Source organism: Helicoverpa zea, chromosome 16, assembly GCF_022581195.2.
Source record: "Helicoverpa zea isolate HzStark_Cry1AcR chromosome 16, ilHelZeax1.1, whole genome shotgun sequence".
Taxonomy (NCBI): Eukaryota; Metazoa; Arthropoda; class Insecta; order Lepidoptera; family Noctuidae; genus Helicoverpa; species Helicoverpa zea.
Window position 1 is genome coordinate 10,038,472 of NC_061467.1, and position 25,607 is coordinate 10,064,078.

The 25,607-nt window shown below is 36.0% G+C and overlaps 1 protein-coding gene across 2 annotated transcripts in view; it reads left to right on the top strand.

The window, feature by feature from the left end:
• LOC124637759 (putative inorganic phosphate cotransporter) overlaps positions 1–25,607 on the top strand; it is a 62,185-nt gene that overhangs the window by 33,181 nt on the left and 3,397 nt on the right. Inside the window, exons 1-7 of one of the 2 annotated variants that reach the window (XM_047174396.1) lie at positions 13,227–13,560; positions 23,158–23,336; positions 23,650–23,762; positions 24,213–24,342; positions 24,456–24,543; positions 24,957–25,183; positions 25,438–25,587. In XM_047174396.1, coding sequence (XP_047030352.1) covers positions 13,479–13,560; positions 23,158–23,336; positions 23,650–23,762; positions 24,213–24,342; positions 24,456–24,543; positions 24,957–25,183; positions 25,438–25,587 — 969 coding nt within the window. In that variant the 5' untranslated portion in view covers positions 13,227–13,478. Of the gene's footprint in view, positions 1–13,226; positions 13,561–23,157; positions 23,337–23,649; positions 23,763–24,212; positions 24,343–24,455; positions 24,544–24,956; positions 25,184–25,437; positions 25,588–25,607 lie in introns of those variants that run through there. The other variant, XM_047174398.1, reaches the window with a different exon arrangement.

The following is a 25,607-nucleotide window of genomic DNA, read 5'->3' on the forward strand; positions in this document are numbered from 1 at the left end:
GGCTGATGACGGGGAGTAGCGACCCCGCGGGGCTATACAAGGTGTTGATTTGCATTTGTGCCATACTTCAGGAGGAGGACATAAAATACGTAAATAATCGATTGGAATTACAGTTAACGGGAAATAGTTAATATGCGCTGCTTTTTATGTCATTGTAATGTCATAGTATTTCAGAAATAATCCAATTTTATGAATGAAATTCATGAGTGATCGTTGCGAATGCTTTGTGTTTGCGTTTGTGTGAGGGCACAGCACAGTTTTGAGGCCAGTAACACACGCTCAGAGTTTGAAAACGGGTAGGTGGCATTGACGAATTTCCGAAAAAAAATTAAAATCAAAAATTTTCGTACCAATTTTTTTGTTTGTTTGGGTTGAGAATCATTGGTATAATTACGTCCTTGACTATGGCACGGATGCAAATCAACAGCTTGTATATACTGAGTTCTCCAGGGAGAGTATACTGTCCCCCATCTCCGGCCGGTCGGAGTGAACCATGACGGGGGTAGGTCTCACGCCTCTGGCTTGGCTTGGCCGTCCAGAGTGGAGTCGCTAGAGCAGGATTAGTAGCCCTGCTCGGAGGGTAGGTGCCTCATGGTAAGCACAGGGAGCGCGTAATCAGCGTTTAAAGTCCACCGAGGTATCCTCACCCTACAGCCGCTCATGTACCTGTTGCCCTCTTGTTGCTATTCAGTGACTGGTTCCCGGGGGCCCAGTAAGTGAGGTGGCAAGTCTCCACTTGCCATTTTTACATGTACCTAATACATTGTCATCCACTAACATCCCATCATAATAGACCAAGTACTTTTCCTCCATAGTTAGCAATAGTTTAGCACAGAACCGGGGATTGTCTTTTTTTAACGACGTCCACCGGGGATTGTCCTTGGGTTCATTTCTATAGTGTATAAAGGGATAATCGTCGGTTTTGTGTCACCATTTCATTAAAGTTGTCTCAAAAGGGCTTCGGCGTGTTGGCTTCGGCTCCACGTTTACCTCCCAAAAATTCGGAACTCTGTAGTCCCGAGGTCTGGAAGAGACATATAAAATAATAATGAGATATAACGCAACAAAGTCGGAGAGTGGGGGCTCGTGACGCCACGTCTAGGTATGTAAAATTTGTACTAAGCAGTGACTTAACACAAAATTCAAGCGTGTTGTATCTTCGTTATTATTTGTTTGTGAGAGAGAGAAAAGAAAAATACGTGTCCATTATTTTAGGGTTATCTAAAAGACGGACTAATTACTTTTTTTTGATTCGCCATACCTATTTCATAACATTCATTTCTATACATTTCAAGTGTAGTATTGCTCTTGAAGTTCCACATCAGGTGTTCCAGATCTTCGATGTTTATACGTCAATAGAGAGTGCTTATCAGATTGAACCACTTTTGCTAAAACGTCATATCTTCATATGCTATAGTCTAGCAGGGCCCCTGGAGTTCCACATCAGGTGTTTTAGATCTTCAATTTGTATAAGTCAATAAAAAAGTGCTTATCAAATTAAACAACTTTTGCTAAAACATCATACCTGTATATGGTACAGAGAAGCTGGGCTCTTGGGGTTCCACATCAGGTGTTCCAGATCTTCAAATTTATTATCTCAGCTGAAAATGCTTATCACATGAAACAATTTTTGCCATGGCACCATTATTGTATCTCTTATAGTTTTGTTGGTCAGTTGGAGTTCTGCATCAGGTCTTCAAGTTTCGAAGATATATTATAGCCTATATGTTGACCAGGCTTAATACTGATACAAAAATCATTGAAATCCGTTCAGTAGTTCGGAAGATTAGCGTGTACAAACAAACAGACATACAGACATACAGCCATACAGACATACAGACATACAGACATGCAGACATACAGACATACAGACAGAATTTTTTTTTTGGATTTGTGCTCCATTACTGTTTCTAAACCCCACCCAATTATTATTTTTTTAATATATTCAATGTACAGACACAGTTTTTTTACAGATTTATTATATGTATAGATTGCTAAAAAAAGGAATCATGGCACAATAATATAATTGGCACTAATTGAATTTAGTAATCTGTCGTGCTGACTGAATTAACGTCACTAACTATTACTGAGAAGGCAAAGATGGTTTTATTGTCTTCAACGCAAATTCTGATTCAAGAATTCCAAGCCGTTGACAGATTAAGTTTTTTGACATGATATTCTATGCTACCCAATTAGGATGACTCCAAAATGTTTTTCTTGAGGAATTTAACTTAATATCATTAAAATTTAAGTTGCAAACATGTTCATTTTAAGTAAACTGGAGTGTAAGGAACAAATTATAACATTAACACGGACTTTAATTTTGGCATTCCAACAACATACATTGCCTCCTAAGTTTGGTAATGGTATGTGCTCGACAACTAGATCAACGCAGTGTATGTTGATGTTTTGTCAAATTAGAATCATTTCAATAAAAAAACCTTCAACCTAGGCAAAGACGATTTTAAGTTAAGTTCCTTTAAATTTAAATTACTTCCAGTTTTACCTTGAGTTTCTTTAAATTAACATTTTTTTAAGCTATTTAATTTGTATTATTTGTCACATTGCTACAGTTGGTTGGAACTATCATATTTAACTGTTTAGTGATAAAAATAACGTGGTAACCTGCAATCACCAAAAAAGGTTTAGGCTGGTCCTAATTGTATACTGTTGTGACTTAGCATGTAACGATACCATGGAGGTAAATAGCAATCTAGATTTTTTTGTTTCTAAACCTAACACGCTACGGGAAACAAAAGTAGGTATGTTAAATTTTGTGTTATAATAGTTGGACACGCGATTTGTTGGTTTAATATAGTGTTTTTTGCTGGCCAACATCTTAATTAGTGCGGTATACTAGATCCTTAGCGTTGGTGCTAGAATTAGGCATAGTAACAAGACCATTTGAAATAAATTATGATAGCTTACCACTAAGCACATTTTCTTGGGCAGGTCAATTAACTGGTTTCCCTGTTAGTTTTAGTCTAATATCATAAAGGCTCATAAATATCGGCCTATGTGTGTGTGTTTGTTACTTCTTTACGACTAAACGTGGAAGCAGGAAGCAGGTAAAACCATAGGTGGAAGTTAGTGCTATAAACGCTGAAGGTGTCTCATGTACAAATAGATGTCATTGACAACGATTTACCTGTATGTCAAAAGAACGAAACCATTACCAAAACGAGTCCTAACGATAACAATTTTGATGCAAAACTGCATGATTATTGCTCTAAAAATTAAATTATCCTACTTCTTATTTTTCCAAAAAGTAGGTAAGTACCTGTGCATAAATGTTAAAGCGCAATAAACTTACGATGTCTATCGATTGATATCGATAAGTATGGATTTATCTCGATTTGATGCATCGACTTGTCTTAATTGCATCTTCGAAGTGTCAACAGGTTGATAAGCCAAGGAAGTTGCATTCATTCAACTCTTATCTATGGATAAAAATCACGTTCATGAATGGACTTTGGAATAGGTACCTACCTATATTTTTGTGTTTTGTTGTTTTTATCTTATTTCACGTTGAAACCGACATTATCGTAGAATTGGGGTTTTCTTTCATGAATGTAGTGGTTTTCTCTTATTATGTAACACTAGCCGTTTTCCCGCGGTTTCACCCGCGTCCCGTGGGAGCTACTGCCCGCACCGGGATAAAATATAGCCTATGTTACTCGCAGATAATATAGCTTTCTAATGGTGAAAGAATATTTGAAATCGGTCCAGTAGTTTTTGAGTTTATCCATTAGGTACAACCAAACAAACAAAGTTTTCCTCTTTATAATATTAGTACTTATAGACAATTGGAGGTTCATTTTAAAACCTTTACTATACAGGGTGGCCCATCCATAGGCGTCCAAAAGAAAAATTTAGAAGCTCTATGCTATGGGGTATCCGAATCACCCCCATGTATGTTCAGCGATTTTTTGTAGTTTAGGAGCTAGAATTGTTTTTAATTTTTTTCCGTAATTTTCATTGCAACATTGTTTTTTCTATTTTATCTTTTTTCCCCTAACGTTTACAAATGTTTTTTTGTGTAATTAATCATCATGATAGTAGCTAACACCTGAAAAAAAGCAGTTTGGCTAAACATTCTAGAACTTAAAAAACTAAAATTTTATCTGAAGTTCAAAATTAGAAACCTGCTTAGAAACCCCTTATTATTTTTTTTAAGCCCTTAATATTTTTGGCTACTGAACTCCAACAGTTATTTTGAACTTCAGATAAAATTTTATGTAAGTTCTAGGATGTTTAACCTAACTGCTTTTTTCAGGTGTTAGCTATTATCATGATGATTAATTACAAAAAAAACATGTGTAAACGTTAGGAAAAAAAGGTAAAATAGAAAAAACAATGTTGAAATGAAAATTACAGAAAAAAATTAAAAACAATTCTAGCTCCTAAACTACAAAAAATCGCTGAACATACATGGGGGTGATTCGGATACCCCATAGCATAGAGCTTCTAAATTTTTCTTTTGGACGCCTATGGATGGGCCACCCTGTATATTTATCTAGCTTCAAATTCAGCAAGTTGTAGCATCGTGTTGCTAAATGATCATAAAAATGCGCATTTAAAAACCTGCTAACTTCTTACTTAGTTTTCGCAAAGAAATGTTTGAATAAGATAAAAGTGAAATATTATGACGTTATACCGTTACCAATGATGACAAGATACTCATAGATCTTCAATCAAAATTCTAATAAACAGCTAACGTGTAACGGAACCCGCAGTAAATATCAAACGGCCATACATCTGTAGGACAATGTCAAGGTATGAACCATAGACTATATGAGCGTACTTATTAAATGCCATTGACATTCATTACGGTACTGTCGTCGTCCTAGTATGTCAACCTATTGTTTGGGTATCGTAAACATGCATATTTTGATAGACACGGATTTTACATCACGTTATTTGTTCTTTAATATTCTTTATTATTGTGTTAAATAAAATCGTGTGAAACTTAGACTATAAAGTCTGAAATCACCATCCCGCATTGAGTAAGCGTGGTGATTAACGCTCAATCCTTTTCTGTGTGAGAGGAGGCCTTTGCCCAGCAGTGGGACGATAAAAAGGTTGATGATAAATAAGGCGTGTTCGATTTTTTTAGAATTTATGTCCGATACCGGTTTATTGCGGTACCTCCTTATTCTAATGTTCGAACGATTCTTAATTTTTATTGCATAGGTAGTCAATTTTACGGCCGACATTTTTTATTACTGTCACGATGTTTTTTTGTTCTAATAAAGCTTCTAGTACTGCAATAAAATTGTACTACACCTGGTATTCCTTCTAGAACATACTTAAGCATAGATTCGGCTTCTAATCCCAAAGAATTTTGAGATTTTAACTCATGTTAGTATGGATCTAAATCCAATGTCATAATCAATGCTACGGACCTATTTATGGTCTCACGGGATGATCAGACACAATTACTATAGTTCGGCCGTTCAGAGAATGCGTTCCTGACACATCGCGATTGAACTGACGACGTAACTTTGTAATGGCGTTGCAGTTACGATAAAAATTTTTTGCTGATTGTTTACCGTTTTAACAATTGATGAAATAAATTTAAAACAACATTATTATATCAATAATCAATGAATGTTATAATTTTGGTCCAAACTGAGTGTCAAATAACTTGGTAAACAATATTTTTCTAAATCTATACTGCGCAATTACAAGGTTATGTCAGCGCTTTATATTTGTAGTGCTGTGCTAAAAATAACAGGCAAGTATCGTAATCAGTTCTTTTACAGTTATACTTATATTATAAAATAAAAGATTTGTTTTTCTTTTTTAAAATTTGAAAATAATGGACTAAAAGATAACTTTTATGAATTTAATACAGCTAATTTCAGCTAATTATTAAAAGCTTATATTAGTATCTTAAGGTAACAAACTGCGTAAGTTAAAACTTCAATACCAATCTGTGTTTAATAATCTTAGCAAATTCGGATTTGTCTCACATAGCTTAATCTCATAGACACCAATAAGTAAGTAGCATAATATGTGCGCAGTCCTGTTTACTATATTATGTCTATGGTTTTTATTTGATTATCCGGCTTATGTTTAATGGACTTGTAGCGACATGAAACGCATACAACCTTTTCGACTCGCAACCTTCAATAGTCATGAAGAAAAATACAATGAAGTTCAAATGTCAAATTCAAAATTTTAAATTTTCAAAATCAGATTTTCGTTGTCGCAGGCGTACACATATAAATAGGGCGCCGCCCGTATAAATAAATTAGTCGACATAAATTCTTCGTGCGTAACTCATCTCCTTAAGACTGTTTCTGCTTTTCAAACTGACATCGGCGCTAAATAGGACTTCGATTGTGTTTTTTATTGCGTTCTTTTTACTTTTGGTGCATAATAATGCCTAAACGTGGACAAACATTGAAAAGTGGAGCCCGTGAGTTAATCATCAAGCTGCAAGATTACTTTGAGCGGGAGCGGCAAAATTGCGGACCCCTGATACCTGTCGAACAAGTACAAGAACGCGTCTCTCAGGCGCTTGGAGTTAGCAAACGAACGATAACAAATATTAATAAAGAAAAGTTCGGCTCGACTGGCATGGAAGATAATATTTTACGTACTCCGAAGAAGAAACGTAGAACTAAACCCGTGACAGATATTGACACCTTTGACGCCGATGCAATCAGAAATCATATATATGGTTACTATTCCAGAAATGAATATCTCAACAGGAAGAAGCTTTTGGCATCCTTAAGAGAAGCTGGACTGTTTAGGGGGGGTAAAACTGCTTTAACCAAAATCTTAAAAGATATAGGTTTTTCGTATAAAAAAACAGACAAAAGAAAAATTTTATTAGAACGATACGACGTAATTTTAAAAAGGATAAGTTTTTTGAGGGAAGCAAAAAAAATTGATAACTGGGATAATGTCGTGTTCATTGACGAGACATGGCTAAACGCCAATCACACGGTTTCCCGTTCCTGGACGGATGATACACAAGCGTCAACGTCAAAAGTACCAATGGGTAAGGGGGCCCGTCTGATAATATGCCACGCAGGTTCTGCAAAATACGGCTTTGTGGAGAACGCGTTACTGGCATTTCAATCAAAAACCACAAATGACTACCACGAGGAAATGAATGCCACTACATTTAAAGAGTGGTTCCAGAACGTGCTTTTGCCCAGCCTAGCAGAGCCTTCTGTAATATTCATGGATAATGCCTCCTATCACTCGGTTCAAATACAGAAACCCCCTACCCAAGCTAATAAAAAAGAAGAAATGGTGGCTTGGTTACAAGCAAAAGGCATTGACGCAAATATGCAGATGCTAAAAGCAGAGCTAATTAAATTAGTTAAAGAAAATAAAGCGGCAAATGTGCGATACGAAATCGATGAACTGGCTCTGGAGTACGGTCATCGCGTTCTAAGAATTCCACCGTATCATTGCCAATATAACGCGATCGAGCTAATCTGGGCTCAAATAAAAGGTTACGCCGCCCGCCACAATACTTCCCCGCCATTCAGCACGAAAAAGATGATGACCCTATTAAAAGAAGCCTGCGGGGAAGTCACAAGAGATGACTGGGCAAGGGTTGTTGAGAAGACTAAAAACCTGATTTTGGAACATTTTGACCGAGATATCAGGATTGATTCTGTTATTGATAATAATATAATTATACATGTAGGGGAAGATGATGATGAAGACACCACCTCCTCAAGCGAATCGGAGTCTGATTAATATTCTGTACGCACATTCAATTCAATGTACTTACTTTATTGCATAGAAATTGTAACTTTGTAACAAAGAATAAATAAAACAATTTTATTATATGAATATTACCTTTTTTTGGTTTCCACTTAAATAACTAAAATAAAAATTTAAATGATTCCGCCAATTTAAAACGAAAATAATCTTAAAATAATTTGGCGGTTCATTTTGGAGGAACGGTAACGAACTCAGTGTTATGTTGTGCCCATCACTAGTCGTGACTAACTGACAGGTGTCAGGAACGCATTCTCTGAACGGCCGAACTATAGAAGGAGGTGTGTTCTCAATTGTCGTGGGAGTACAATATGAAGTAGGTATTGATCTGATGAGTGATCCTATAGACTCGCACGTGGCTTTCAAATAGGTTTTAAGTATGTAACTATGTAATTGCTTATTTATTGTAGTCAATTAGTAATTAATATTATGTCGCACTTCGTAGTATCTAATTCGTATGATGTGCCATAGATTTCCCTATTTGCGTCTTAGAATGAAAATTTTGGAAATGCATTTTTGCTCGATTTATTATTAATAATACTATCTTCTTAGAAGTTATAAGGTAACAATTAACAATCCTCTTAACGTTACACTAATCGTTTTTTTTTTTAATCCCCGTTATCCCTTTTACCCACATTATACGTTATCGTAATACCATATTTTTAACCGTTTGAAAGTGAATACGAGTTGCGTATGAAACAGACTATCTACGTGTTTTATCCTTGACATTGTCCATTGCAATTGCATTCAGCCAGTAGGTAGTACTCACGAAGTTTTGCGTGAGTAAGCCCCCAATTTGATAAATGATTCTTTGTAGGTGCGGTAGTATTCCGATGCACGTTAGGGCTAGCCAAAAACGAATGACGTCAGATTTGAAAATGGAATTTCCGAAATTGTTTTGTCTTTAGTTTCTTTGTTTTTCAATCGTCGTGGAAATGAGGTATTCATGCAGGATAAATGTTATAGCTTATAGACTGTTGTTTATAGTTGCTGTAAAAAACTATTAAGTAAAAAATACTACTTTTCATATGAATTTGCTTTTTGTTGGTACTCCTTCTTGATAATCTAGTAGGTATAAGCTACTGAAGAAACCACGCTTATTTAGAAAATATCCACGGGTCACTTAACTATACCATTTTTCAGTACGAGATGGTAATGTAGTGATTATAACCTGAATTCCCAAGAAAAATCTAGAAAAAACCCAGCAAGGCATCCTTAATAAAGGCGTGGGCTAATTCTAAACGGTCGCATCCGGCATACAATGAGACCATGCTATGTTATTCACTTGTTATTCAATTCTAACACAAAAGGTCTCAGGAACTCTATAGGTGACAATACCTGATGTCAGAGCCATCTATTGTTGATCGACGTAAACAATTTTATTTAGGTGAATAGGAGTAGCGTACCTATATTTTGAAAGACTTGAGATTGAATGCATTGCTGATCATTCATCTTAAATAAAATATTTGTAATTAGGTACCGTGCTTTCTATGTGTTTGGGATCGATGTAAATAAAACAGTTTAGCTCATTCTTACTACAATAGATGAGTCAAACAACTGTTAAATAAACAGTACCTACGTACATGAGATTTTATTGTCTTTTGTCCAGCTTTTATTCGCTTTTTTCTTTGTTTGGTGTACAAATTAAATTATTTTATTCATAAAAGTGGAGTCAGAATATTCTAATAAAAATAATTTATTAATGCAACGATAAGCTTTAGTTTTCAGTAGCAAACACCATATCAGGGCACGCGATAATCAACTTAGCTGGATCAGTTTAATGTACGTACTTTTCATCGTATAAAAAATTAATAACTTTACTACAAAAACATATTCTATACTTATAGACCCATTATTCTATTAATTGGTGCGAGCGGGGGTAGTTCATACAAAACTCCGAATCGAGTACAGCAGCGCCATCTGTTTTGCTATCACGAAACATTTCCTTAAAAGAATATTCAATATTGACTCAGTAGATGGCAGTAAGCTCAAGCAGTTTAGTTCTTAATAATAATACGAGATGGCGTCAGACGCTTTAATATAGGGTTTTAACTAAAACTATTTTAGGGTCCCGCTCTCAATGGGTAAAACGGGATTATATCACTAAGATTTACTGTCCGTTTGATTGTCTGTCACCACTCACCAGGATGTTTTTCTTATGAACCGGGATAGTTAGACACCCACTGAAAAGTGGAATGAAATGAATGTTAAAGGGGCTCCTATACAATGTACGAAACACTTCGTGGACGAATCTACCTACTTACACTAGGCCAGTTTTTTTTTCACAATCATCACGCTTGCTTTACATGTTAGAGTTAGCAGTAAACAAAATGATGAGACATGTGTAACTCATGTTTTTTTATATTGAATCAGTTTCATTTACAAGGTCGAAATCACATGTTCGCTCTAATTACGGTAATAGGCATTTTATATCGGAAGTATTTTGTTCTGGACTAGTTTTATTTTTATTAAGGATAGGCTAACTTTTATTTGTTGTGAATGTATTATAGGCTTTTTATTCTAGTGTAGAGGATGATTAATTATTAATAGGTACTTAACTTAGATTTTAGAAAATGATAAGCAGGTGGTCTTAATAGTGGAGATTTTAGGAACTTGCCTCAGGGGCGTGAGGTCATTGAACTTTGCAATTTTTTGTTTGATGTTGATCAATACAGGTGTCCCTATCTATCGATAGTAGGCTTATGTTGTCGTTGTAACATGATCAGTCTTAAATTTAAAGTTATGTAACTTTTACGATATGAGAGATTTTTGGGAAGTTTAAAAATTTATCGATTTGTTGAAGGTTAAAAAGATATTTAAAAAATTTCAACCAAAATCTTGATTTTAACTATTTCAAAGAACCTGAAGTAATATTTCTAATTTACAGTGCCGCCGGCTTCACCTACGGTACTGACTTACACATTGAGTAAGTAGCGAGTATGGTCTGCACTAGGTTATCTATCCTTCACCGCAAAAGGCCTGAACGCACCTCCAGATGACACTGCACTCTGAACTTCTGATTTTATCCAATAAAACCTCCAAGTACGGATCTGCCCGTGCCATATGCATGACAGGCGTTCCTGACGGACTAAATTATTGGGACCCTTATTTGCCCGTGGTATGCACCTCTGTCCCGGCCCAGCATCCACAAAATCGGATCAGAAGTTGAAGAGCTTGGCTCCGCTGTGCTCCGCTTTAGTAGAGTCTGGTCAGGTCCGATAGATCTCCCGTAGGTACATGTAAAGACACATTGTCCCTAATGCACACGATGTCAAATATTGGCTTTGCATGAGTATTGAGTTTGCCACGGTTACTAAAATATATCACGTGAGCATGTATGAATGTGCACGTAAAATGTGAATCATAGGCCATAGTTCACTTACTACTTATGCTGTAGGTACAGTTCAGCTGTTTAGGGATTAGCCTGAGGGAGCGTTTAGACCAAACAAAGAACTGGAGTTAGAACAAGAGCACCCTTTAGCAGCATTTAAGACGAAGAGCGTTCCTTCGTTTTTTACAAGGTGACAATTGGAAGCTCGTTGTGCATATCAAACACACGATTGTTATGTTATCTGTAATGGAGAGTCACAAAGCAATTCAAAAACTAATGATGTTATCAAAATGACATCAAAAACACCGCCCAAATAATACTCTGTTCTGTAATGTTAATTCAACTTATCACCAAAGCTCCTTTCCGGCTGAATCATATTACACACAAGTCTATTACGGTTAGTCATGATCACAAGGCTTTGAGGCTATTAATTCAGGAAATAAGTACGCATCTTAACACGTAATTAAATTGTTGCAGCAGCAATTGCCCTTGGCTTTGTCCTGGTGGCAGCCATTTCATCCCCTTTTTGCGCACTAGTTTTAAAGAAGTAGGTGTTATGGAAGTTAGTTCAGCCATACTTATTTGTAAACAGAGCCTATAGGTATATAGAGCTGTAACGTGATGATTAAAAGCATAATTTGATCCTGCAGAAAAGCCCAACAATAATTCAATAATAAGGTACTATCATTAAGAAACACGAAAGGAATCCGCTTCCTCACAACGTAACACATACATTGCTGTCATCGCGTATATAGTCGAAATAATGTGCGACGTAGACGCGCAATGTATTTATAGCGTTGATGTATTGTAGTTTGATGACGTGAACGGACGGGCGCTTTTGATGAGTCAAGCAATCCGATGCTTGTTAGCGTTGACCTCTATGAACTCTGATAGTGGTGAATCCTGCCTACGTTTGTTTATTAGGGGCGCGATCGTTTGATATAAGTGCCTAGAAGAGGGTGTGATGCCATATTCTTATCATTTTATAGTCTTCGACAGCAATTTCAGACGTGTCTCGTGGGAACTACTTTCATATCGTATAAAAGGTAGCTATTATAGCCTTTCTCGATAAATGGACTATGTAACATTGAAAGCATTTTCAAGTCTGGCCAGTAAATCCTGATAATAGGTATTAAGCAGTAGTATCTTCAGACAAGCCCTTTTAGCACTTAGGTTTGATCGTCCCAAAATCAAAATACTTATTGAGAATAGAGAAGGAATTCGTAAGTAGAAAGCAAGAAAGCCTTGAAGACATGGCATGATTGCTATCTATCATGGTACATTCAGGATTTGTTTCAATATTGCGGAATTTGTATTACAGTTGGCATGCTACAGTTTCCATTGAACAGAAAAACAAATGGCAGTTCATTAAATTTTGAATGACTTCATTGCAACATCCTTGTCACATTTGGTAATTGAACCGAATAATTACTTAAGGAAATGAGTATGCCCTTCCCAATGAACACTGGGCATTAATCAAAGTATGTAGATCCTGGCGAATAGCCAAGGTTCCTTTGAAAATTATTTCCATTTCTACATATAAACCCTTCAGTCAAAAATACCTTGAATGGCATACCTAGAACTTTATGTCAAATACCTCAGATCAAAGAAAATACGCAAACTTTATTAAAAGAAGTCTGTCAAGTGGCTGTTTGTTATTCTCTTGTTCATCGTCTGTGACTGTCATGCCCTTTCCGCGAAATACTTCTAACTCCCACTCACACATGTAAGTACCTACATATGTACATTTACACATACAACAACAGGTGTGTTTACCTATAGTTTAGACATGGACGAGTCTCCACGCTTGTTAATCTTCGCTAGCTACCTACCTATAGCTATTGCGGTTTCTATATACACGCAGCTATGTTAGAAACTACAGGATTCCATAAGTCGATAAAAACCCCGCTGTGAGAAACTTAGTCATGACAAACTGCATAGAACCTCCGATCGATAAAACTTTCAGCGCTGAGTGCATCTAATTTTCTGCATTGCTATCAAACTTTTATGAAGCAGCAAGCGCTTCAGCGCTTTAAATCTTTTACCGCGTAACGGTATATTATATCCTATACTTTCAGCGTTCAGTAAAAAATTGTACGGCTCACGTCATCGCATGCTCGGAGCGCGTGCGCCTCGCCTGCCCTCTCCCGCGCCCCTCACACCTCTATATTTACGGACGCATCGAGCCGGCTTGCGACCGTCAGTCGGCCAACAGTCTGCTTCAGCAGAACCTTCGTCCCCGTCACGTGCAACCCTCGCGATGTCAACCCTCAATCACTCTCAACCACTCGTTGGCTCACTCACCAACGTTACGTAGGTGGTAGCGCAGAGACACTTTTTTAACTTTAATTTTCTAGTTTAATCACGATTCTTCGCGTCTTTCCTCTCGTTCGTTAAAATGGTTTCGAGTAACCGCGGTGCCCACGTGTTGGTTTGGGAGCAGCCTGGTTTGGAAGACCAGCGTCCTGGGAAGAAATCCGGTGAGTTTCCGATGTGTTTACTAAGTATAAAGCGTAGCCGGCGTCCCCGGTGTAACCGAGTCTGTGACGTCACGGGCAAGGCCGTACCCCGCTTATCGTACATAGGTACTGTTGAATCAGTTTTAGCGCGAACAATATGGTAATCTATGCGTCGCGGTTGTTAGATGCACTGTTTTGATTAATTAAATAGAACACGTGTTGCGGTTCCAGAGAATGTAACCGGAATCTTCGACTTGATTGCAGTTTTATTCCGTTTCCATAGTTGTTCTTGTAATAGGATTATGGCCAGTGTTATCCTGATGTTACTATGCTCTGTAATAATTCGTAATCGGAATTGTTGCAAAAAAAACCCTTTATCGAGTTTTGGTGCAGACTTCCGATCTCCAACAAATCCTATTAACATTATTACCTAATTGCTGTTAATTAGCAGATTAAATGAAAATCACAGTAAAATAAAGAGGTTTCATGACACCGAATAAACGCTATAAAAAAGACAAACAAAAACACAAAAAAAGATTAGAAAACAAATGAACCAGAACTGGAAATATTGTATCAGAAAATCCTTCAAAAGAAAAGAAAACTAGAACGCGACTCAATAATGATGTTGTTGAAAAACTGAGCTCTTCAAAATCTTCAGATGATTCATGGAATCATGACTATAAAACTTTTCATCTAAGTAACCATTGAACCAAAACGTCTAGATCGTGAGGAATCAACTTTTATTTTCAGGATTGTAATAAAGAGTTGTTCTTTATTACAATTTGAAAATAACATGTAAGAAAAAGCTCAAACGTTCGCGTTTGTGCTAAATAGTTTTTAAGGCTGCTTATTCTAGATTAGGATCGTATACAATTCATATCAGATGAAATAATAGATAGCAATTTTTAAACATATCTTTGCCAAAAGTAAAATTGCTGATCCAACTAATACAGGCAAAAATTTAAGAGGCAGATATTAAAATGCCAGTAACTCAGAGGGTGGAGTACCCTCTTTGGAACAATTTACTGATTTGTAGAAGAGACAATAAGGACCAACGTATCAGCACAGATTAGGTACCTTAATAGTTCTTCGTTTAGGAGACTAATGCCCATTTTCACCAACAAATACCTAAATTAAGGGATCCCCTAAGAGCATTTACGGAACACTTAATAAGAATTTCGTTTTCACCAAAGTTTAGGTATCCCTTATCCATAGTTATTTATGTCAAAATTGGGAGAGCCCTTATTCTAAGTGGCACTTAGATTAAGAGATTGTTGGTGAAAATGGGCATCAAGTACTTTACCTAACTAAATATATTTTAAAAGGAAAACGTATGGGTTTATTTTCATAGCTAAAATGACCGCTTATACGCGTACGGTAGTAAAAATCTTCAGTGGTTAATTTTAGGCCAGACTTGCGAGCGTCTCTTTACGACTTTTGGTTTAAATTTCTCTCGTTTTATAAATAATAAGCTTTAAAGTTATTGTTTACTATTTTGAGGTAAGTATTTGTTTTCCCTAGCCCCCTACTTTTGAAAGTAGTAAGAATATGATTAAATTACCATCATCAACACAAATTTTCAGCATTCCTTTTTTTTCTTGACTACGCTTTTTGCTGGGTCAATATTTTTTGCTGTTTCAACATTTATCGCTTTAACATAGGTACATTTGCGGAAGAAATCAATTAAATAATTGATTGCTTTCACATAGTTTACCTACGTGATCTTTTACATAAAAACTAAGTTAACCAAGTAATAGGAAATGAAGTGTTATTGTCACCAAAACTGCTGATGCAAAAACTTGATAGTTCACAATTGCAATTTCGCTGAATGAGCAAAAAGCTGCTTTATTGCCAATCAAGTGTTTTCTTTATTGTTCGTCCTTGGCTGGTTTCTTTGAATTATTCGAATGGTGAACTTGAATAGCGATATTTTTGGTTACTACGCGACGCTTAAAGTTGATCAAAAAAGTAATTTGGGACACAATTTTAGCAAAATTGAAATTGGTCACCTTGTGCTTTTAGGGGTTACGTTACCTATACTTAGTTGCTATGAATTCTTCTTTCGTTTGATTTTTACCGGTAGCCTTCCTACAAAAATTAAAGCACCTAGTTAGGTGAGTCTCGTGATTTCGACGTAAAACGTGCGAATGACGTAGCATTGTGATGCTTCCAAATAGATAAATGTTTCATTGAAGAATGTTTACTCTCGTTGACTCGATTATCTGCTAATCGATGCAGTAAATCTTTTTCTTGTTGTTATATTTTCAATTAGATCTTATTTTCTAGATAATATACCTTTATACATATACCTACTTAGTTTAAAAACGTTAGGTACGTAAACGTTTGTCATTTGAATAAAATTAACACCTATTTTACGGTAATAGTAAGAAGTGATACTTATACAGCAGCATCATTAAACAAAAACCACAAAAAACATTTTAAGCTGGCTATTGATATTTCGCTATTATTAATGTAAACGTTTGTATTTTCATTACCATGACGGCAATAAGTGCCCGGGCACGAATGTATTTATATGGCTAATATTCACTATCAAACATTTGTATGCATAGTGTTATGAAATTATTTCTAATAAACACTCTTAAGAATTGTCTATGGTAAAAGAATGATCGTATAATCTGTAATGATCCAACTTTGAAGGTCGCTTGAACAAAGGTTTTATTGTGTTTACAAGTCACAGAGCCTGAACACAATCCTGTATTTAGAATTATTCTGAAATGACTGCGATGTTGACAATCGTCCAGTACCTATGTCCACCGTAATTCATTTAATTTGAGCTATTATTTTATACAGCAGAAAATTATGTAGATAGGAACAATGAAGGTACACACAGGTAAACACCTTTATGATTATTTCAGTCGGTATTATAAAAAAATCTTCGTAATATTATATTTTTTACTGCGAAGACAAAAGAACAGATAAAATGGTCCTTTGAGACATTGCCATTGGTTAGGATTTTGTTTATCAGAGATTATAAGGCAAGGGCGGATCCACCGTTGTGGGCACGATGGGCATGCCCACAACCTTAATAGACTTATGTTGATGATAACACAAGGGAACAAAATAATACTTTTTTTTGTTGCATTTAATTTTATGACTGTTGTTTACTAATTCGAAGTCACCATATTTTTTTTTTTCTAACAGCTTCAGTTTTTGAGGTAGTTTTGTGTCCCAAAACTCAAAAAAATTCGCACTTTACGGTGGTTTAAGTCCACTGTTGAAAACGTTAGATAAGTTTAAGTTAAAATTGAAAGTAGAAAAGGATAGCACCCCCATAACGCCCTCTTTTAGCACTTTCCGGTTAAGAAGAAGCGATGAAGAACAAACTTCCCAGCAACACAGCTGTCTATTACAATAAAATTATTATTATTTACAATAGGCACTATTTTACATTTTTTAGTTGTTTTGGTATACCGTTTACTCAAAAAAAACGCTTTTTTTTTACTTGTTTGGGTGATTTCGTATCCCAAGACTCCAAAATTTTGCGCTCGCTACGCTCACAGCTTCTTAATTTCACAGTATTTTTTTTTATAATTTCTTTAGGTATGTTTGTGGCACGGAACTCAAAAATTTCGCGCTCGCTCCGCTCGCGCTACTTCATACGGTTTTGTCCTGCGTCTTCGCTTTTGGTTTTATAACTTGGTAGCTACAAAACAATCCAAAAAGCTTGATAAACTCGCGCAAAAAAAAAATACTCACAATCTTTCCACTTGGGGCTTTAGTAATGATTGCACCCGGTACATAAGCTAGAGACGGAACAGATAGTGAGCATAATATGCGTTTAGATATATACCTAAAAAAAAAAAACGTCAAATATCTTCAAAAAAACAAAAATATTCGCGTTTTTAGCATTATTAGATTCGTTCGTAATTTTATTTTGTCGATTTTTCTTGTGGTGCTCAATAGGTAGCCGCCCCGGGTACCACCCGATGCTACGCTGCCACTGGTTAAAGTTGGGAAGTGCACCAAATGCGTCAAACCGTCAAAAAATGTAAGTTACTAGCCGTTTTCCCGCGGTTTCACCCGCGTCCCGTGGTAACTACTGCCTGTACCGGGATAAAATATAGCCTATGTTACTCAACTGAACAAACAAAGTTTTCCTCTTTATAATATTAGTATAGATTGATTGAAATAGGTTTGAATCGAAACTAACTATTTTTTTTTTATCGGGTCCGACTTCCTCCTAAGTTTATTTTAATTCCTAATGCCAAAGTCCGATGCTCAGAAAATATCGGAAATAATTTAATTCAATAGTTCATAAACGACTTGCATGATTGTTACTGAGCATGTTCATGCTCCGACTCGTACTTAGCCGATTTTCGTGTAGCTGTGACCACAACCTTTTTTGACGGCTGGATCCGCGCTTGTTATAAGGCGGGTTTTGTGACAAATTAAATTACCGATCATGAAGGGACTAATTGGCATTCAAAAGTTACTACTCTACGCCTTTTGTTCCGCAGAACTCGATATCTTATATCGCGACTCGAAACTTTGGCGCCTTTTTGCCGACCGCCGCCATAATTTTTCGTGGAAACTTGAACGAAAGGTTTCGGAGTCATTTACGATATGAAAAAACATCATTTTTATAAAGTATTAAATTATTGATGATGATAATTAGAGAAAAATATAATTTTATTTTTTATAATTAACAATCCTTAAATCAAAAATTGTTACCGACTGCACAAAAGGGAAAATGCAGACTATATTTTATTAATAGTTTACCAATGTGTATATGGACAAAAATGAATGTGTTTTAAAGGGCCTCGGTCACATGATGTATGGGAGTTCAATGAACTTTCTCTATATCTCTACAAATTACTTATACGAAAGTATTGATTGGGATTTGAGAGAACATTGAAATATTTTCTCAAATCATTTGTTTAATGATTTTGATATTGTAGAGAACAAATATATTATTTTTGAAACTACCATATTTTTCCTGTAACTACTAAGAGCGGGAAATAATGCTATTATTTTATAATACAATGGCCGTAAAGTCCTTTAAAAATTGGTCTACAATTTATTAGCGTTCATTATCAAGTTCGTAGCCTTGTACATCAAATATTTCAAAGTAACCAGATTTGATATGTAACCGTACGCCGCTGACTGACCAATGACGTAACAAATGACGTCAAATGTCATGTTTCAGCACGTGTTAGGACAGAAATATTCCTATTTTTGTACAATTGCCAAATTGAAAATTTAACTGTAGTTGACTGTTTTTACGACCGGTTTCTGAGAAAGTAATAGGAATCATCATTGGTAATTCCAGTAGGTAATTCCTTCTTTGAAGATCGGTAAGGCCACCAGAGGTAGCCAATTAATGCATTTAACACATTCGTAGGAAGTCAAACTAGAAGGTACGCTGCGGATTTCAGTATCTTATCATCATCTTCCTGCCCTGTTCCCATCCTATACATATAAGTCATGATTTGACATATTGACTTTTTTAAATTGCTTTTGTAGGCATATCAACAGATAGATCAGTTATTGAAATACGATTATCTTTTAAAAAATCTGCCACTAGGTATAGTTTTTTGCGCCAAAATAAGCGATAACATTCAGCAAGTTATATTCAACGGCGATTCCAAGAATGCGTTTGATGACGTCCAAAATTAATAAAAATAAAACTACGTGACTGAAATATTGTTATCTATAAATCAATTTTTACGTTCTGATATTTATTGGGAAGTCATACAGACCTACGTAAGTCTAGATATTTCTGCGGTTGACCGAATTAGAAAAATAGATGTTCAAGATTTTTTTTAATTTCTAATTTATTGACAATACTTGCTGCACTGCCCAGGATTAAGGTATAATTATCTTCTATTAACCAATTACCTACCTTCTTCTTTTGGTTGCTTTCCGTAAAGAAGCATACTGTGTTTGCATAATTAAGTCTCGTCTCATTCAGTCGCAAAGAGAAGCATTTTAAATGCAGCGTAGTAGCGGAGTCATTTGCCTGACATGTGTACGGCATCCACAGACAATAAGTGGGAAACTATACAAGTTCTTGTTTATGACAACTTGATGGAAAATTTAAGTGAAAAACAAATTAGTTCTGAAGAAAAACAGCGGTTATAGTTGATCAAGAGCAAAATCGATCATTCTGAGGTCTGAACTTAGGAGACTTAAAAATACCAAAAGTGAGAATTAGTCAAATTCTGTAAGACAGCTGTCCTACAAAACAGTTGTTATCTCTACATTTTCTAGGTTCTGTTAAAAAACTTGGAATTTCAGAAACTAAAAATGCATGAAGTCTAGACACAAATTACAAGTCATATGACACAAAATGCTAAAGAAAATCCTATTTAGAATTTATTACATTAACTTTTTTACAAATAACATAAAATAAAAATGTTTAGACTACTTGTTGACGTGTGGGATTGCAACATTTCACGACTCACGCGCAGACATGCGGCCCCTTTGACGCTTTCACACATAAATCTATGCAATTACCGAAAACATTTACTTGTAGATGAATTTATGGGCACTGAACAGTCTGTTTTGCACACGTTTTTGAAAAGCGTTGGTTAGAAACTCCTTTGAGGAATCACTTTCTTGTCATAAGGTAATCTAGCATTAATAGAATAGCTAGAGGAAAGCTTGCTCCTTCGGACCAAAGGACTTGAATGTTTTGTGGCAATTTCGTTGTATTTTTAACTTTTGAGTTCCAGACTGAATATTGCATAAACTAACTCAGTTTTTTTCCGTGTCTAAAAATAGACCAGAGTGCAACTTTATCTTGGCAGCTGAGTTTTTTTGGGTCTATCATGTTTCAATCTGGCTACGTTCGGGTTAGATATCACAGGCTACCAGTTGACTGACTCTATGAATAATAATAACTTAGAATGAAACAGAAAACTTTAGACAACATTTAGAGCAAAGTTATGTATTATTGTTAAATAACAAATTGTAATCCTTCTTGTGGTTAATTTCAAAACCAAACGACGTTCACATACATGCGAACTCAAGAATACCTACTCAGAGTAGATAGGTAATAGGTACAAACTCATAAAATGTAGGTAAGTACTTACCTAACATGTAAAGTGTCAATCATCGCCTGCTATTTAAACGTAGAATGATCTTTTGAAATATTATATTGCTCCATTATTGTAAGGTTATTATTCAGGCATAACAAGTACGTCTAATAAATCTTTTGGATAATAAATTCGTTTACTAATATCGTAAATAAGTGCCAGTAATTTAGCCAGATGTCAAGGAAAAGTATTCGTAGGTAAATACTGTGCGAAGAAAAAGTGGCAAAGTCACCATTCTTCTTCTTTCGTGTCGATGACATGTCATATATTGAGACTACACTATGTCAGCCCAAAAGTCACCATTTGAACGAAGATACTTTCCAAAAATAACCTGTACCTATCCATTTTCTTAATTACGTTAATTTGTTTACATTACACCAATCTAGTCATGTTTATATAAATTGTACCTACAGAATTAGTGAAATATTATGTATTAACATTCCGTGAAGGAAAACCGTTTTTGGCTCCAAAAATAATTATTATTGCCAAGTAAGAGGTTACGCTGTCTACAGTTTTTCGAGTCTATGGTTTTCTCTATTTTTAGGAATGTAAACTACGGAGTCTATATATAAATGGGTTATTTTTAGATACTGAGAACTTTTAAGTTAACATAGTACCTACCTACATGTTCTTATTTTTGAAGGTGGCATTTTAATTTTAATAAGGAATCTACCTATTAGCTCACAGTTGGCAAGTATCAGTGGGTAACATTCTGATACATACTGGTTAAAATACTCTTCCTCCTCTTTTCCCACAATTCATTTAAAAGGTTATATTCCAAAGACACGTGAGAACAATTAAAATCAATATTTTTCTATACACTTAATAATACGTAAAACTTAAAACATCAACAATGACTGTTCAGAAGGTATAGGTAACTAGGTTCATAGTTCTTTCCCTACCGTCATCACCTGTACGGTCATATTCACCTGGGTTTATAAAATGATCAATTTGTGGTCATAAAGTCATAATGGACCCAAAGCCCCGATTGAATACTTAGTCATTTACCTTCAAAGTACCTGAATATTAATGATTGGGCCTACAGTATTTTCCGGTAAAATGACTAGAGTGAAAAATATTCATGTGTACCTATCTATTGTTTTAAAACTGTAGGTTTTAATGTGACAAATAAATACTTACACACTGCAATTAATGAGGTAGCCTAAGACATTACTCGTAAGATTTATACAATTATATGATCCGTATTTTAGTCGCTAGGTAACTATTAATAAGGAGGTATGCCTACCATAAATTCTATCATTTAAATAATTGATGGATAAATAAGATACTGACGAGATATTGATAAATATTGACAATAGGTACTAATATCGATGCGCATCAATCAAAGCCGACAATGATCGTTTATTTGCCTTGCAATATCCTTTTATAAACCTAAGTATATATTTACCCTTTATCTTATCTAAGAGAGAAATTATGCGGAATGTGATGTAATCCCTTTATTTACCAACATTTTGTGACCTATACCTGATTGTTGTTTGCTATGAAAGGTTTCGGACATCGCCCTTTGATTTCCACATCAAAGCGAAATAAGAGAATGTGGAGAAAAAAAAGGTGGTAGGTTTAGAATATTTTGAGATGGTTGATCTCAGCTGTCAATTGTGGTTATAAGATCTGCTGTAAGCTATCGAACAATTTTCAGAAATAAGCAACTACTGGTCCTTGGACTAGATAGCCCCAAAGAAAGATCAACACGTTTCAAACTACTACGGGTCGCATAATATCCTATGGTACAAGACGACATAATACCTATTGATTGGTACAGACATAAAACGTTCATAATAAACCTTCTGCGGTTAGTCACGGCAGTAAATAACGAATTGGTGCCGAAATGACGTCAAGAACTGAGTACGATCTGTGATGCAAAGTTTTGGACAGAAAGACCAGTAAAAATGGTCCTTATCTACGATTGTGGTGGAAGCCGACCCCAACATAGGTGGGAAAAAGGCTGTACGATTGTGGTTGGGGTGATTTTACCGGCTTTCGACTAATAGCTTGGGTCCCGTAGGCAACATATGCGTCTCTCTTGGTTACAGGTCCTTCTTTTATAAAAAGTTTTACTTCCATCAAATGTGGTCCTTCTAGCCTCCTTTATCTAACGGCGGTACCACGCGGCGTCATGCAGTTATTGCTATCGATCAAACTTTCAGCCAGACAGTATCTTAATGTGTTTAATCCAATCATGTTTTACTATCCGTATCTTCACTATCTATTGGATGGTTATTGCCGTACACATTTTCGTTTACGACGGTATCCTGTATCATTTCATTAACTGCTAGGAGAGTTTTTGCTAAATCATGCATCTAAGTTTTTTAGATATGAAATGTAATTTTATCATTACCACATGTTGTTCATGTTCATTATTTAATTTGTCCACACTTATCAGCTTACTCAAAAGCTTAGTAAAGCAAAGGATTGATTCATCAGAAATCGGAGAAATAACTCCCAAAACTTTGCTCTTAATTTTTTTATCTCTTAAGCAACACCAAAAAGTTCTTCTACTACAATATTGTACTAATAAAACCTCTTTCTTTTGTCGCAGGTGGTCTCGGCACCCGCCACTTCGTCACATTCATGTTGTTCCTTGGCATGGCGAATGCTTACGTCATGAGGACCAACATGTCTGTCGCCATCGTCGCTATGGTCAATCACACGGCTTTACCCGTCATCTCCGAGCCCACGGATACTGAATGCGGAGTGTTGGTTGGCAATGAGACCCATGTAAGTACAAATCGTATTATTATTTGGATAGATGAAAATTCTGGAAAATATTGCGAGAGGTGTAAGTAATAATGACTAGTTGAAACAATTCAGTTATAAAGCTAGTGAATCACTTGTCCTGGATCTGAAAGTAGTCTGCAAAAAGACTTAAGAGTTTTGAGATTGGCACAGTAGGTTGTGTCAATATCGTAATCCTTGAACTAACTGCGCTTGCTCTTCAAGGCTTAAAAGAGGAAATGTTTAGAATAACTGCGATTGTCGTAAATCTTTTTTAAAGGTTCATTAAATAATCATGCCTTTTCTATTGTTTTAGACATCACAAGACGGATCGTTCGTCTGGAGTTCGACGTTACAGGGTTATATCTTGTCTTCCTTCTTCTATGGATACGTTATCACGCAGATACCCTTCGGAATATTATCCAAAAAGTACGTATTAATTCATCATATTACGCGTTAAATCATAAGTGTACCTCAAGACACAATACTCGGCCCAATCATCTTTTGTTTACTTCATTAATGATCTCACTGTTTATAACTCCTTATCTTATTTGTACAGACGTTGATTGTCGTGAGACTGCTACGTAGTGTCTACGTCAGATTGTCCTTTACATTACCATTCAAATTATTCAATAAATCTTTTTATGTGTCATTTATCTCAGAATTCAAATAAAGCGTCATTTTACTGTCTGGATATTATCCTAATAAATCAAGAAAACCTTGTATTAAAACATTTTTGTTTCGAAATAACTTATTTACTTTCATGATATAATATTGTTTTCTCATGAAATTGGGAGTAAGGCTACGCCGGTTAGACGCCTACGTCATTTTAGTCAACGTTCTTCTATCTCCTAATGTAAAAATCTTCTTCTTCATCAGGTTTGGAGCTCGTCTCTTCCTGGGTGTTGGTATGTTGGTGAACTCGGTGTTCGGCCTGCTAGTACCGGTCGCCGCTGAGGCTGGCTACGAATATCTTATCCTGGTGCGATTCATTCAAGGTTTGGGCGAGGTAAGACAAACAGCATTATTCTTTCCTTTGCCCAATGTCTGAAGTAACTGTTTTAGGGTCTTTTTGCCCCCCAATTTTGAATCATGATGATAATAAACTTGTTGTGTTTTAAGGGACCAATTGTACCATGCACACACGCCATGTTGGCTAAGTGGATTCCGCCCAACGAGAGGAGTAGGATGGGAGCCGCCGTATATGCCGGTAAGATATACTATACCTACATAATAGACACTTTCATATAATTAAGTTACATACATTAGAAGTAACCAACTTTTTTATATCCATACAAGCCATTTTCCCGCGGTTTCACCCGCGTCCCGTGGTAACTACTGCACGTACCAGGATAAAATATAGCCTATGTTACTCGTGGATAATGTAGCTTTCGAATGGTGAAAGAATTTTTAAAAACTGTCCAGTAGTTTTTGAGCCTATTCATTACAACCAAAGAAACAAACAAACAAACAAAGTTTTCGTCTTTATAATATTAGTATAGATAATGAAAGCAAAAGCAAGATTGGCACTCAGATCTCCGTATTTGGCTGAGAATCTAAACTTTTTTGTCGTTTAATAAAAGCGATAGACTCATGTTTCATATTACGTATCTTTCTATACAGGTGCACAATTCGGCACGGTGATCTCCATGCCCCTGTCCGGTTTACTATCAGCTTACGGATTCTCCGGAGGCTGGCCTTCAATCTTCTACGTGTTCGGTCTGATCGGAACTGTGTGGTGTCTCGCTTTCCTGTTCTTCGTCTCTGAAGACCCGGAACAATGCCCCGGCATTAAGGAGGCCGAGAAGAAGTACATCTTGAGCTCGCTGTGGGGTGCTGCTGGTTCCAGCGTGAGTATTTTGTTTGGATTTTTCCTCTAAGAAAACAGTTTTTGATTTTTTGTGACACAAGTTGGCCAGTTTATGACAGAATTTCCAAAGCGGCATACTATACCTTTTTTAAAAAAGAGAAAAAAATACATTTATCTGATCATATGAGGATTAGCAATAATGACAATCGTAGCTTGCTATGGAAGAGAAACCCTTAAATTCTCATTAGGGATAAGTATATGTAATAGCTTCCTAACCACTTTTTTCTCTTATAGTCGCCACCAATTCCATGGAGCAAAATCTTGCTGTCTACTCCCTTCTGGGCCATCATGTTGGCACACATGGGACAGAACTACGGTTACGAGACACTCATGACAGAACTACCAACCTTCATGCGACAAGTGCTGCACTTTTCTATCAAAGATGTAAGTAACCAAAGAGTTCA